At 36.7% G+C, this 14,159-nt stretch overlaps 1 protein-coding gene across 3 annotated transcripts; it reads left to right on the top strand.

The window, feature by feature from the left end:
* The first annotated feature begins 160 nt into the window (after nucleotides 1-160).
* On the top strand, nucleotides 161-12,737 carry LOC135678101 (methyl-CpG-binding domain-containing protein 11-like). 3 transcript variants are annotated; one of them, XM_065190487.1, is made up of 4 exons: nucleotides 228-366; nucleotides 4,234-4,414; nucleotides 11,643-11,793; nucleotides 11,921-12,737. In XM_065190487.1, exons 3-4 carry the CDS (start codon nucleotides 11,646-11,648, stop codon nucleotides 12,520-12,522), a joined length of 750 nt encoding a protein of 249 aa, XP_065046559.1. In that variant the 5' UTR covers nucleotides 228-366; nucleotides 4,234-4,414; nucleotides 11,643-11,645; the 3' UTR covers nucleotides 12,523-12,737. The 3 variants fall into 3 exon arrangements, with proteins under 3 accessions (XP_065046557.1, XP_065046559.1, XP_065046558.1); XM_065190486.1 differs by having other exon boundaries at nucleotides 236-366; nucleotides 4,176-4,414; XM_065190485.1 differs by lacking the exon at nucleotides 4,234-4,414 and having other exon boundaries at nucleotides 161-366.
* Nucleotides 12,738-14,159: the final 1,422 nt, after the last annotated feature.

The raw sequence follows: 14,159 nt of genomic DNA, 5'->3' as shown, positions 1-14,159 counted from the left end.
GCATCGGACGCGAGAGCTCGTGTTCCAATCCAGCGCTGGGTTCACTCCGAGTTCCGCCGTTGACGGAATGGTGTTCGAAAAGAACGGCGACACGAGCGTGAGAGACTTTTTGTTGCGGGCTTTAAATACGTTATTTGTTCTTCTCTTTTATGTATATTTATTTTTATTTCCGTTCGCTTGTTTACGGTTGACTTATCTGAGAGCGGGAAGTGGAACCCGAAAAGACGAGCGATGGCGGAGGAGAAGGCCGGCGACGCGAGCGCCGAGAAGGGATCGCCGCCGCCGCAGCCGCCGGAGAAGGCGAGGGACGACAAGGGGGACGCCGTCTCCGTCGAGCTCCCGGCGCCCACTGGGTGGAAGAAGAAGGTTCGGTTCCATGGAATTCCTCCTCCGTTTTTGTCCTCTTCTCTTCATATTCGCTTTCTTGTGCTCTGATTTCTTGTTCCCGACTTATGCTTACGATTGCGAGCTCGGGTAACTGCTTAGCCTGTCTTTACGAAGTTGTGGCGTGGGTTCTAGGGTTTCCGTGCGTTCGCTTCAGTAGGTGAGGATGTGGGTTTGGATTAGGGTCTCGAAGTCGTGTTTGGTGTGGAGCATGGTGAATTGATTCCTTATAGCTGCTGCTCTTTTGAGAATTTTGGTAGTCTCTTGCTTGCTCTGCTATGTTAAGTGCACTGGCACTCTCAGGATGTAGGCTTGGTACATATTGCTTGTTGAGTGGTGGTTTTTCCTGGATATGTGCCGTCCAAGTTTTGGCTGATACGTTTTGTGAGTCTGTCTTGAAAATTCCATTTGTAGAAATAGGTTCATATTGGCTATTCTGCTTCGAGCCCTGTCAGGAATGTGGATGATGGCGAGTTTCAGGGTATAAAAGAGCCTTCTTCTTGCTAAAAGCATATTACAGTTGGTTTATCATCGTGCTAGCATATTACCGACTTCCCGAGGGTCTTTATTGTAGCGTTGGTCCAGGTTACATGAAATCGGACCTACTGTCCAAAACATACCTTCATTTGTACAGCATTTTATATTCTTTTCTTGTATATGATTAAACAAGAATTTGAAAGCCTTTTAGGTTTCATGGACATTCGAGACTGTAATAATCAGAGTCATAGTCTTCAATTTGGAACATGGGTGATTTAGTTTACAACAAGCTCTTGATTCAAAATGCCAAAGACTCTGGAGAAGGTTTCAAGATGTATTAGTATCTTTAAACCAAATTTCAGAAATGGTAATTCTTCAAATTACTTGAGTGGCTCTGGAGCTATTTGAGGTAGCTTTTTTAGGGTAGTCTTTCCTTTTTTGTAATTCAATGTGAATCCACATTAGGAACCAAGCATCATCGCTGGTTCGCTTTTGAGACCTCTGAAAAATCCAGGGATGCTGGGGTCACTTCGCATATGACTGAAGGAGGGTAATGTAGACGTAGACTACAATATTCCCTTATGTCTTTAGTATACAAATGTGCCATGGGCAACCATATCATACTATTTATACATTTTCCAAAAGGAATTTTCTTGGTCCAATCTCATGGCCCTAACTTTTACTAAGCATCTCTCTTGAATTTTATTTTAACAGGTTTCTTGGGTTTATTCTGGTATCAATGTATTCTTTAAAGTGAGATACACAAATGCACCTCTTTTTAGAAATACAACACAGTATTGTCGGTGAGCATTGACTGCATATTCATGCCATTTACTCATTAGTTTATTGTCCTGACAATTGACAAAAATTTATTTTAGTTTTTAGAATTTTTTTTGTTTAATATGTTTATAAACAGATTAGTAGCTCTCAGTCTGAATGATGATGATGCCATCAATGGAGTGGTGGGAAAGATCCTTGTGTCCAACTTGAAATAGTTGGGAACTCATATTTGTTATTGTTGTTGTACATTCAACTATTGTTATTTGGATTTATTTTTTTACATTTCGAATTAGTTTATTAACATCTATGAGATAAAATCGTACACCACATTTTTTAATCGACTTTTTTTTTTATCTTATGTTTTACTTACATTAATTTGTTTTTAAATTTTTTTATAACCAAATATGGCATCAATAACGCATGCACATAATAATAATAAACATGGGAATATACAAAATGATGCTTGAAAGAAAAGTTTTTAGAACTGAATTTAGTCTGTCCTTCATGACTAATGCTTTTTTATTAACTTTTCTTAGCCTAATTTAGATGGGGAATTTTCTTATCCCATGACAGAAAATGCTGATATAATCAATAATTTCCGCACTGCAATAAATGGTCACATCTTTAGCCTGTTATACTTTTAATCAAGTTTGTTGGGGACTGATAAGGAGCTAGAGCTTTTCTATGTTGTCTCACAGAATCAATCTGATGTTTCATATTTAAACTAGAATTGTGAATTATGAAGACCATTGAGAAGAAACCAAAATAATTTTTTACAATTAAACTTAACCTTCCTGGATCATACATTGCTCCTGAGGACCACCTTTATTTTATGAATCTAGAAGAAGATTTCTGAGTTTCTATTGCTTGATCACTAAGAATACTGCAGAATCCAGCATATGCTTCTTGATGCAGAAACTTCTATTGAATTCCTAGCCTCTTCTGAAAGCCTTGACCCATTTACTCTGTCTTATGAAACATGAGCACAGATTTCTATTTATGGTTCCATGATAATTTTATTGAACAGCAGATTCATATCATGATTACAAACCCATGCTGATCTTTCATGGCTGAATCTATTATATATTTTTATAACATTTATAGTCCTATATTTTCTATATCTAACTCAAATATGAAAGAAAAGTTTTAGTATTTGTGGCATATAATGAAATCAATTCAAGCAAAAATATACAAGAATGATAAAAATTGCTGAAAAACCTAGCTTCATTTAGCTGGGTTTTTGTCCTCTGTCTGGAGAGAAGAAAAGAAGGCATGTAAGTAGAGCATATGAAGGTGCCTAAAAGTAGAGCAACAATTTGGTGTTGTTTTTTATCTTTTACATTTTGCTAGAAAGTGTACAGCGATGATTGGTTATGATTTTTGAATTATAATATTGGTCTATGAGGAAATATGATACCGATCTTCAACTAAGATGAAGGCCTTGAGTTTGTGGTTTTTAATTGAAAAGTGGAACACAAAATTATGCATGTTGGTGCTGATAACATGTCTAAGGGTGGCCTGGTAATGTACAACAGACCTTGTGTTCCATATTGATGGCATATACTGAAATCAATTCAAGCAAGTGTATGCAAGAATGATAAAAATTGTTGAAGAACCTAGCTTCATTTAGCTGGTTTGTTGTCTTCTGTCTGGAGAGAAGAAAAGAAGGCATTTAAGTAGAGCTTGTGAAGTTGCCTAAAAGTAGAGCAACAATTTGGTGTTGTTTTTTATCATTTACCAGTTGCTAGAAAGTGTATAACGATGATTGGTTATGATTTTTGCATTATAATATTGGTCTATCAGGAAATATGATATTTGATCTTTAGCTAAGATGAAGGTCTTGAATTTGTGGTTTTTAATTGAAAAGTGGAACATGAAATTATGCATGTTGATGGTGATAACATGTGTAAGGGTGGCTGGGTAATGTCCAACTCCAACATGCCTTGTGTTGCATATTGATGACAAGAGAGATGATCATGGTAGGTCACTATGAGATCAAGGGACTGGTGATAGTACTTTTCAGCAGGAAATAATGAGGATACTATGGTGTCCCAGGTTAATTGATGCAATAGAAAAGCTATTAAGGTTGAGACTTATCAGGTTACTGGACTTTGAATCATTTTTTGTATGTTTAAGGAACTTTAAAGAACATATTAGCCATATTCAAGTAAATCAGGATGCTCTAAAGAATATATTAACCATTCTAGTTACTTATGGATTCCTAATTGGACACTTCGTTGTTCATCTGTTTCTTTGGTAGCTTATTCAATTAAGACTTAGCTTCATTGTTCATCTGTTTTGTTGGCAGGTTTGTGGAATCATGCGTAGATCAGTTCTCAAAGTGAAGTGAAATGTTATTTACTCTTCTTATTCTTCGTAGTATTTTCATCTTGTTTCCGTTGTGTCATTTGTCTCCATTGAAATTTATATTTATCTGCTGAAACTTATTTTCGCTATGCTTCTTGACATTATAGTTGATCCATCCATCAAAATATGATTGAGCTTTTTTTTCTCGTACTCACCATTTTCTGAAGGCAAAAGGTTCATTCTAGATGATGATATGAAGCTTTGGGTTTTGCATGTGAAGTTCAGTATGATTCAAGTCTTTAAATGTAGCCGATCAAGACACACTGGATCAATGAGAAAACTCGAGATCTGCAGAATCCTGGGATTATTTTGTCAAACATCCAGAGTTTTACTTGTCAATTGACTTACGGACACCATTTGATGATCATGAGGGCATGTCAACAATTAGTGGCAACAATTGGCAGATGTAAGCTAAGCAGATCAAATCATTTTAGGTTCAGTTTTGACCTTGATTTACATTCTCCAATCTCTTCGGAATATTGCTAAATTGTTGTTCAGCAAAGCTAGGTGTAAAATGTATAATGGTCAACTGTTAACTGTTATTTCTTGACACAGATTACAGAACCGAGATAAGGAAGCAGATAGGTGGGTGACCAAGGTCTGTGTGCTGTTTGGGTCTATACAAACCATAATCCTTTTACTTCTATTTTAGTATGGTCCTAAAGAAGAAAGTATTCGGTTGTCCTTTTTTACTGGTCTGATATGATTGCAATTTTTCTTGCTGAGAAAGGTGCTTCACGTGGCCTCTAGCCTTCTGTTCTCTTTCATCTTGCTAATAATAGCATTTTTTCCCCTTTTTATATTGGCTTTCTTGACTTTCGGCTTGTGTATGCTAATATATGGTCTTTTTACCACTATCATCTTGTAATAATTTAGTTTATTAATAAAACTCTGATATAAAATGTTACACCAATTCTTGTTGATAACCCTATGATAATGAATGATGTAGCTAACATAGAATCAAATGTAAATAAGTTCTTGGTGGACAATGCAAATACTGAATAACAAGGCATTGGAATTTGGGAGTTCATCAAATTTGTTGGAATCTCTTCCTAAAGAGCATTTGGTGACTGCAATTTTACATGGTATAGGCAATTGGATATGAATGAGCGCATGATGACTTTATTCTCAAAAAGTTGATGATTGATGATTTTCCAAGTGGCATGTTTGTGATAGAGACTGATAACATTAGCAATCAGACCTTAGAATGTGTCTGTAATTAGCTAGAAGTTGTACCAAATAGGACTAGAAGTCCTTGAGAAGAAGTCAAATCAAAACAATCAAGTATCGGTTTAGAGGGAACTTGTGACAATGAATATATTACAATTGGTCATCACGAATGATTTTGGGTGTTCATTGCATGTTTGTTCATATATGGAGCTGTTTTGGAGTTGCAAATCTTATGATAGCTGGAAGCTTTTGTGGAAACAACAGAGCCAGTTCATTTCTCAAAATGAATAAGATAAAGATAGCTGAATATGCCAGTTGCTTTCCGGTGCTGGAGGAGTTCGACTCACTGAATTAGTCTCCAATGATCACATGATTATGGGTGGAAGCATAGAGTTCACTAAAAGGTTAGAGCAGGTCCAGTGTATCTGATATAGATAGATGTGCTATAAGATCTGTTGCAGTTTAGATTGGATACAAATCATTTTTCTTTATATTTGTTGACATAATAGTGACTCAATTCAATGAACCAATTGATGATTAGATCAGTTAGGGATCGAGAATGTATGATCAATTAACTCTTATTTTCTACAATAATTTCATAATTAATTAATGATTATTGACTATCTATGTTAGCTTCTAGCCTATAGGTTCTTGGTGTGTAACCCTCTTGTGTGATGCATACCATAGGGTCAGTGTGGCTAAGGTTGTCTCACCTTGCACACATTATATAATCTTCGATGGAGGAGGAAATGGGAGCCCCCAAAAAATGAATTGTTGGCATATGAAGATTGTCTTCATTTGCACAACTACTGCTTGACATCACGTCCATCTTCTTTAGCTTCAAGCTTCAACTGCTTTACTATACCCTGCTTTCAAATCTCTTAACTCTAGGTCCTCAGTACTGGCACTGGAGACTTGGATAATACCAACATCCCCACTGTCGATTTTGAGTATGACATCCCTCCATAGGCCTCTTCCTACTCTTCCCCTTCATCTCCTCTCTTGCATCTTTTCCATGCCAGCAATGAGGTGGAAATTTGTTGTTGATGTTGGTTTTCAGTTTTCCATCTCTAATTCTCTCTCCTTTTCCTCTCTATTTGTTACCAACATGGGCTGCCATCTTGTGCACTATCATTCTTTGAATAACATAAGATAATGGTATTGATGCTTCATCTTGTAGTTTCACTTTTTCTAGAAAAAACAATCAGGGGTTTTGAAGCATACCTCTAGCTAATGTGTAAAATTTCTACAGAAGTAGAAATTCTATTTAAGAGTTTATCCAGAAGTCTATTTGTAAATCTAATCTTTAGTATTGCATCTAGCAAATAACAACTTATCTGAATCTGGGTATGGAACAAGAAATTAAAATAATCTATATCCTACTATAAAAGAGCTAAAGTTCCTTCATTGCCTAAACCAATGGGTCTCATCATTTCTCTACTGTAAGTTTTTTTCAGTTTTTTCCTTTTTTTCTGCCTTCATATTGGTTCATGGCTCTTCCAAATATACCACAAGCCCAATGTTTGGGCCTTGCTGAAATCAAGTGGGTTTATTGGTAGTCATTGCATCTCTCTTTCTTCTTTTTTTTCTCAGATATACCACATACTCACTGGCCTCTTTTCAGTGGGTGAAAGAGATGGAATTGGACTCCTCTGAATGTTGGTGGGCCTTGAGATTACCATTTTTTTCTTAAGCTTTTCCCCGTCTTAATATATGGTTCATTGCTATTGAGTTTGTACCAATCCATTGTTTATGTTTGGTAATAGAGTGAGGTCCACTAATCAACTAATCATTTTTTTTATCTTACTGGATTCGAGGAATTTTCAGTAAAATTTCACTTTCTCATGTACATCCTTGTAAAGAAAAAAAAAAAATCTATATATTTTATTTTATTTTTAAACTTTTACAATAGCTGACTTTTGGGGGTTGGGATTTCATCTCTTGTTATTGTCATTCCCTTGTAAGTTATTTACTTTTGGGAGAATATTTTACTTATAGAACCTGATAATAAAAATATGTTCTTTAAAATAAAAATATTTCTCTATATACACTTTTCAAATAATCTATATTCTATAATTTTTATATGCAGACCTAATGCTTTGTATATAGGCACATCAATCTTGAATCTTATAATCTGCATTTAAGTTTTTTGACTTAGATCTTAGTCATGCATGCTTCCTTTTGACTATTCAAACCTAAGAGCCAATTGGGATATCCTATTGCATTTTTCTTTTTTTAATGTAAAAATCCTTAGTTTCTTTTATATTTGCATATATTTCCTTTTGTTTCTTTGTTGGTCCGTTAAATAGTTAAATAAATGAGTTTGGTGTTGAATTGACCAATGAGAAAGATATAATTTTGAGTTACTTTGTAAATCCATCGTTCAAGCTTTTGAATTTGTGCACAACTCTTATTTTTATAGAATATTATGTAGTAGTTCTTTGGATAAAAAAATGTTTTTATGTGAAACTTTATTGTTGAACCAATAAACATAAGTTATTATTTTGAGTTGTGATCTTTTAAATATTTATTTTTGTATATACCTTTTGTTGGTCATTTTATCAATTTTCTTAAGATTAGCCACTTAAATAGAAATATTCATTTCATGTAAAACTTTCATTATTAGAAAACCATTTACGGGTTTACATTTTTTTTGTACCATCTGGGCACAAATTGTTAAACCTATGTAGTTTTTATATAAGTCATTTGGTTTATTTATTTTCTTTCTTCTCCCATGATATGTTGACACTTACTTGACCTCAGAAATAAAATGATTATTTGCTCAACCTTATGTAATCCTCAATCATTAGATTTGCTTTGCTATTCTTCACAAAGTTGATGATTTTTATATATGTATCCCGCCAAAGGGAAGATTGCCATCAATATTCTCCAAGTCACATTAATGCTCCTTTATTTACGTTTCCTGCTCTCAATCTATTGATATTCATCATTAATTTAAAAATTCATAATTTTTTATTTTTTTTAATAGATCACTCAGAATCTGTACCCTATCCACTATTCTGTTTTCTGTATGACTTAGAATAAAATAAATGTATTTATAATTTTAATAGAAATGTGCATCAACACTAGTGGTAGAGGAAGAATAAAGGCACTGATCATTTGTTCATTGTTGTTTAACTTTTGTTATTTAGATAGCTTATGGCTTATAAAATTTCTTTCGTAAATAAATATTCTGGGACCATAAGTACAAATTCATGCTTTTATTTTCTTTTTGGCTGGGGTTGAGAGCTGATACAACAATGTTGGCATATCTGTCTTGATAAGCATTTAATACCAGTCACCAAAAGTTTCTGTTTCTAGAAATCCAAACAAAATTTCCCACATGGCCTTCCATGTATCTTTGAGACATTTTGGCTGATATATGTCAACATGATGATATCACAAATTCACAATTTTGCATACATACATATGGAGTATATCGAGGTTTTCTCTTTCTGTGGCATGAGGCATCAATGTTATGCAACCATTTCACTTCTAAAATGCTACATGCCAGAGAATTTTCTTCTATGCTCATTCCATTTACATTCTGACTTGGTTCTCATGGTATGTTGCTGTTGACAAGAAGACTAGTAGCTTGTTCTGCTGCAAATTAGCCTGCATAGTTTATTAGAACTGACAAGGTTGACTCTTTTGTGAATGGTAGTATATAGTTTTTTGGCCGAGTTTCTTTTAGTTTGTTAAGATAAATCAGATAATTTATTTCCAATCTTTGCGCGGCAATCTTTTTGCATGTCCGAGCAGGTAATCTTGATAAATTTCTTACTTTAATCAAATTATTCCTTTATTGTCCTTCTACACACACATACACTGTATGTGTGTGTGTGTGTGTGTTTGTGTATACATTGTCGGGTGTTCATTTGTTCTCATTTTTTTCAGCAATCACTTCAAATTTATAAAAAAAAAATGAAGTTGACTTAGTTATACCTTTATCTATTTTTCATCTTCTTACTCAAAACTGGATGCTTATTCATCAAATGTAGACTATAGAGATTTACTCTACAAAGGACCATTAGGTGACCAGGCTAAAATAAATTTCTTTTGGATTTTAACTATTTCTTTTAAATTTACTCTACAAAGTACCATTAGGTTGCTAAGGTTTCTTGTTTGACATTGCATCAAACAACTTCCTGTTTCTTTCTACTCAATCATATTCTGCCTGATCTGTACCTTCAAAGAATGGAACTTGTGACAATTAAACAAGTCTTATACAAGATTCTGTTGTTTTACAATTTCATGTTGTGGTAGATGTCCTAGAAAAATTAGTTTGTGTTGTTTCATAGACAAATGTATTTTTGTGGGTGGATGGCATTTAGTTAATCATAGTATTGCCATAATGTGATTGTACACTCATCTTCAGCTTGAGATTCCAATGAAAAAATTGTTACCTGTTGTTTCTTTGATGCTTAGTGAGTTGCCTTTTAGTACCTGTTGATTCCTTATGGCAGATTGATAAATGCTTAGTTTTCTCTCTTGGTCAAACGTTATGGAGCCTTAAATATCTCTAGCTCGATGTTCTTGTCCTTAGCATGATTAGGCAAGAAGGCTCATAATCAAAATCTAAGCAACTAGTTGTTTATTTGAAAGATTGCAATTTTGGTAAAGATTGAAATTGATGCAACCATGGAACAACTCTTCAAACTTCCCTTAAAATTGGGAAGTGTCTAGAAAATGGGGGAAATGCTAGGTTTGCTACAGGAAGCTTTTCTTTAATAGAAATGGGAAGTGTCCAGAAAAAGGGTGAATGGTAGGCCTGCTATACGGGGTTCTTTTTAATAAACAAAAAAAAAATCAATGTGCCCATTGAACAGAAACCCCTGCATATCACACACACTATTTAGTGTTAAAGAAAGTAGCCTCGTGTTTATTTGTAGCTGATGCATTCACAATTCTGAAGGCATGTTGTGGTAGACTTCGAGCTAATGTCTTTATCTGCTTATGCAAAATGTGTCTAATAGTGGCTATTATGTACTGTACCATTTTCAGAAAAGGAAAACACACCTTTTTGTAACTTGTGGAATTGTAGATATTGTTCACAAGAAGCTGACTAATATGGTTGCTGTATTTCCCTTTCTAATGCTTACTGAATTGGTGGTTGCTTGTGTAATGTTTTCTCTGATAAGAGCTTAATGTTTCTTGTTTGCCAGCTATTCCTGCTAGGAATCATGCGCAAATTTATTGATCTTCTTTAAATACATAAGAACTTATCATTGTTTTCTTTTCTGCTCCTTTTCCATACAACAGTGTTCTTCTGTCATCCATCATTGAGCTAACTGCCTGGTATCTCTCTCCCATTCTCCTAATATGTTTATCCAAGGGATGCTGTTCTTGCATCTTTGTTTTGTTCAATATTTTCTCAAATTATACTTGTGCTGGAAATATTCTTGTAAGGATAAACAATTCGGTTGATATTGTTTTAAATGGAATATTTTGAAAAATAAGGAAACAGCTAAATGTTCTTGTGAAATAGTTATTGCAAGGTTATTTTATGCATGGTATGCAATTTCGAATGGTATCATCCAGTACGGGCAGTACGTACCGGTCCGACGGCATACCGGTACGCGGACCGCCCATTACCAGACGGACCGTGCATAGTTTACCAATACTTTTTCCTCTGCCCTTCTTTTATTAGACTGGAAAGCTAGTTTTGTATATAGTGTTCTCTGTGGATTATTAAAGTTGAATGTTCTAGATATGCTATACTAATTCTCATATTGCTAAAAGGAATGTTATGCCGGGCTTCTTTCATGTTGATGGTAGTACCCAGCTGCGCCTTGGCTTTTCTTGGATCTGTTAGGAGTTCATGCAATTATAAAAAATTATAGTAGTGGATTAGCATCTTTAGTAAAAGAAAGACAGGAGCCTTTTATTCTGTTTCTTGCTCGGGCATTATGCTAATGCTTCATGCCATAACATAGTACAGTCATCTTTCCCTTTTCTTGTTCAGTAAGTCTATAAATTACTCTGACTACATTTTTTTTTAACTGAAAAATAAGCTCTGTTTTCCTTTGGAACAGTAGCTCCATCAGCGTTCAACTAAACACTAGAATAGTTCGTCTATTTCAAATATCTTCAGACACACCCCGATATGTTCATTCTAAAGTGCTAGTACCAGTTGGTGCTTAAAAGGCTTGAAGGTTCCTTAGAATTGTCTATTGATAGCCATTTATTTTTAAGTAAACATGATGGTAAGATTTTTTTTAGAATTGTTATGACTTCTCGCAAAGAGTTTGCACCACTGTACTATTTGGGAATGTTTTTCCTTGTGCAATGAAAGACCTGATCTGCAGTGGACATTCTTCTCCCCATCTTCTTTTATGGTTTAAGTTTTAGATTGCCTTTCATCCCTTCAGCATTGATGTATATCAACAATCTCGATCTTGGTGCACTTGTTACCTGCTTTTTCTTTATCGCAGGCATGATATATTTTTTTTTGGCACTAACAGTTCATGCTGAATGAGGATGGAACTCCAAGAAGGAATGAGATTGTTTTTGTATCACCAACTGGTGAGGAGATCAAGAGTAAGAGACAGTTACAGCAGTACTTGAAGTCTCACCCTGGAGGCCCCCCTTCATCTGAGTTTGACTGGGGAACCGGTATCCTCCCTACCCTCCGTTTGTTTGCTAAGCAAGTAGAGATTTGCAGTTGTGTAGAACTCAGATATTTGAATACTGGATGCATGAATCAATGTATTGTTTGCTTCCTCAAATGACTCGTATGCAGGTGACACCCCGAGGCGTTCAGCGAGAATTAGGGAGAGAGCCAAGGCAATAGAGACCTCAGAAGATGAGAAGCCGAAAAAGAGAGAAAGGAAATCAAGTTCCAAGAAAGCAGCGAAACAGAAGAAAGATGACAGCGATGTAGTGGATGGAACTCCCGGTGCAAAGGAGGATGTCACTGTCGAAGAAACTAAAGTGTTTGCTGATGTCCAAATGAAAGAGGCTGATGATGCAAACAAGGTCAAAGATGGGAACACGGCTACGGAAGCAGCAAACGAGGATGCAGCAGGTGAGCAAGACTCCATCGTCCAAGCCAACGGAAGTGTCGAAGAGAAAACAGAGGCTAGCTCAAAGAACGATGGCACTGAAACAGCAACCGGAGTTGATGCTGTCATTTCAGACAAACCAGCTGACACCAAGGTATTGCCTTCATCAGGCGACCCTGAAGAAGCATCGACTGGGAAAGAAGGCCATGAGAGAGAGGTTGTACAAGGGAATAGCATCGACGAGGAGAATCCTGACGATGCTGTAGTCACCAAGGAAGTTCCTCCAGCGAACTGCGGTGATGGTCAGCATCTGCCCAAGGCATCTCCTGTGAACTGTTGAAATAATTAAGTGGTCTCAGTTATCTGTGTTGTACTTTGTAGTTTGAACTTGTGGGTCTTAAATTAAGTATTGTAACCATATCTTCACATCCTGTATGTCCTAACTGCAAGCTTTACCCTTTGTCGTCGTTAGTATGTAACATTTGAACAGGTTCTCTTACTGTCTTTTAACATAATAACTCATTTCAATGACATAACAAGTGGTTTGTTGCTGCATCAAGAAATTGCAGGTATTTGCATGCTCGATGGGCTAAATTTGAGATCCTTTGTGACAATTGCTTTGTTCATGCAACGAGTTCTACTTGGGATAGATTTGTGTGGCTTCAGTTCCATTATTATGTAATTCTGAATTAATTGCATAGTATCGTTTGCAATTAGTTATCTTTAGCATTTCAATCTCTATATTTTAAAAGTTGTATTGTCATTCTTATAGATACGAAAGTGAAATATTTAGATTTATTTATTATACTAATATTAGTTTTATTGATAAAAATATGAAACAAAGGACAAAAGGATAATTTTAACGTTTAATGATGGACGACGTCGTTGGCACCGACACCAATGTAGTTGCCTAGGCACCTTTGACGATAATAAGGTCCACTCTCAACATGTCGTTTACCGCATCATCGCCCACCTCATGTTGCTCTATATTTGCGTCGACGTTGACGTAGTTGTCGCTTAGCAACTACGTCAACATTGACGCATATGGCAGTGGCCATCGTGATGTCTATGGCGAAGATGGTGGCTTCCTCGTCGTTGACTCGTTAGGTGGATCCCAACTTTGACTCGAAGCTGGGGTGGCTCCCCCCACTATCGCGTCAATTTTGACACCATCTCTCGTCGAGCAGCCCTTTTGCCGCTTGGCATCAGCGTCGATGCATATGCATACTAGTGTTGTTTTGCATTTGCATCGATGTCGATGCAACACCTGACTCAGACTCCACGTTAGGTTGAATGGATCGAACACCTCTACATCACACAAAAACCTCGATTTAGCATCTCGACGGTAGGGAGAGCGCAAGGGGTTCGAGAGGGAGAACAAAGTTAACATGGAATGAGATGACAACTACCTTAGAGAGAGGGGAATGAGTTAGCATGACAATAGTGAGTAGCGATGGGGGAGTCGAGGCATCGCTCGAGGTCGATGTCACGGTTGTCGTCATCCTAGTCTCGGAGGGTGCCGGTGTTGAAGAGACGAGTGGTGGTAGATGCCATTGGGCAACAACCGGGGGAGACAAGAAGCATCTCCACAAGCTTGGAGAGGGCACTGCATCTGCATTAGCACCGGCACAGATGTCAAGCAACCCTTTCGTTGCTTGGCAACTACGTTGACGTCGGCTTAGATGTAGAGCGGGGAAAGTGTCGCTCGATGAGAGGTGGTGCCGAAACTATGCGACATTAGGGGAGCGACAAAAGCTCTAGCGACCCTAGCTTCGAGTTGAGGCTAGGATTCGCCCAACGGGTCAGTGGCAAGGCAACCAATCTTCGCCGTAGACATCGCGATGACTACCACCATTTATATCGACGTCGACATAATTGTCGAGCGACAACTACATTAGCGTCGATGTCGACGCTGATGTAGTTGCCACTCAAGAACTACGTCAGTGTCTACGCAGATACAGAGTGGGGCGAGCTACG

This window comes from Musa acuminata, chromosome BXJ1-7 (assembly GCF_036884655.1).
Source record: "Musa acuminata AAA Group cultivar baxijiao chromosome BXJ1-7, Cavendish_Baxijiao_AAA, whole genome shotgun sequence".
Lineage (NCBI taxonomy): Eukaryota > Viridiplantae > Streptophyta > Magnoliopsida > Zingiberales > Musaceae > Musa > Musa acuminata.
This window is presented reverse-complemented; position numbering and strand designations above follow the sequence as displayed.

What these genes read in the sequence shown, in the direction of transcription:
- LOC135678101 (XM_065190485.1), top strand. Translation starts at nt 232, where the DNA reads ATGGCGGAGGAGAAGGCCGGCGACGCGAGCGCCGAGAAGGGATCGCCG. An exon ending in CCACTGGGTGGAAGAAGAAG is followed by an intron (nt 367 to 11,642) that starts GTTCGGTTCCAT and finishes TGGCACTAACAG; the next exon opens with TTCATGCTGAATGAGGATGG. An exon ending in TGAGTTTGACTGGGGAACCG is followed by an intron (nt 11,794 to 11,920) that starts GTATCCTCCCTA and finishes ACTCGTATGCAG; the next exon opens with GTGACACCCCGAGGCGTTCA.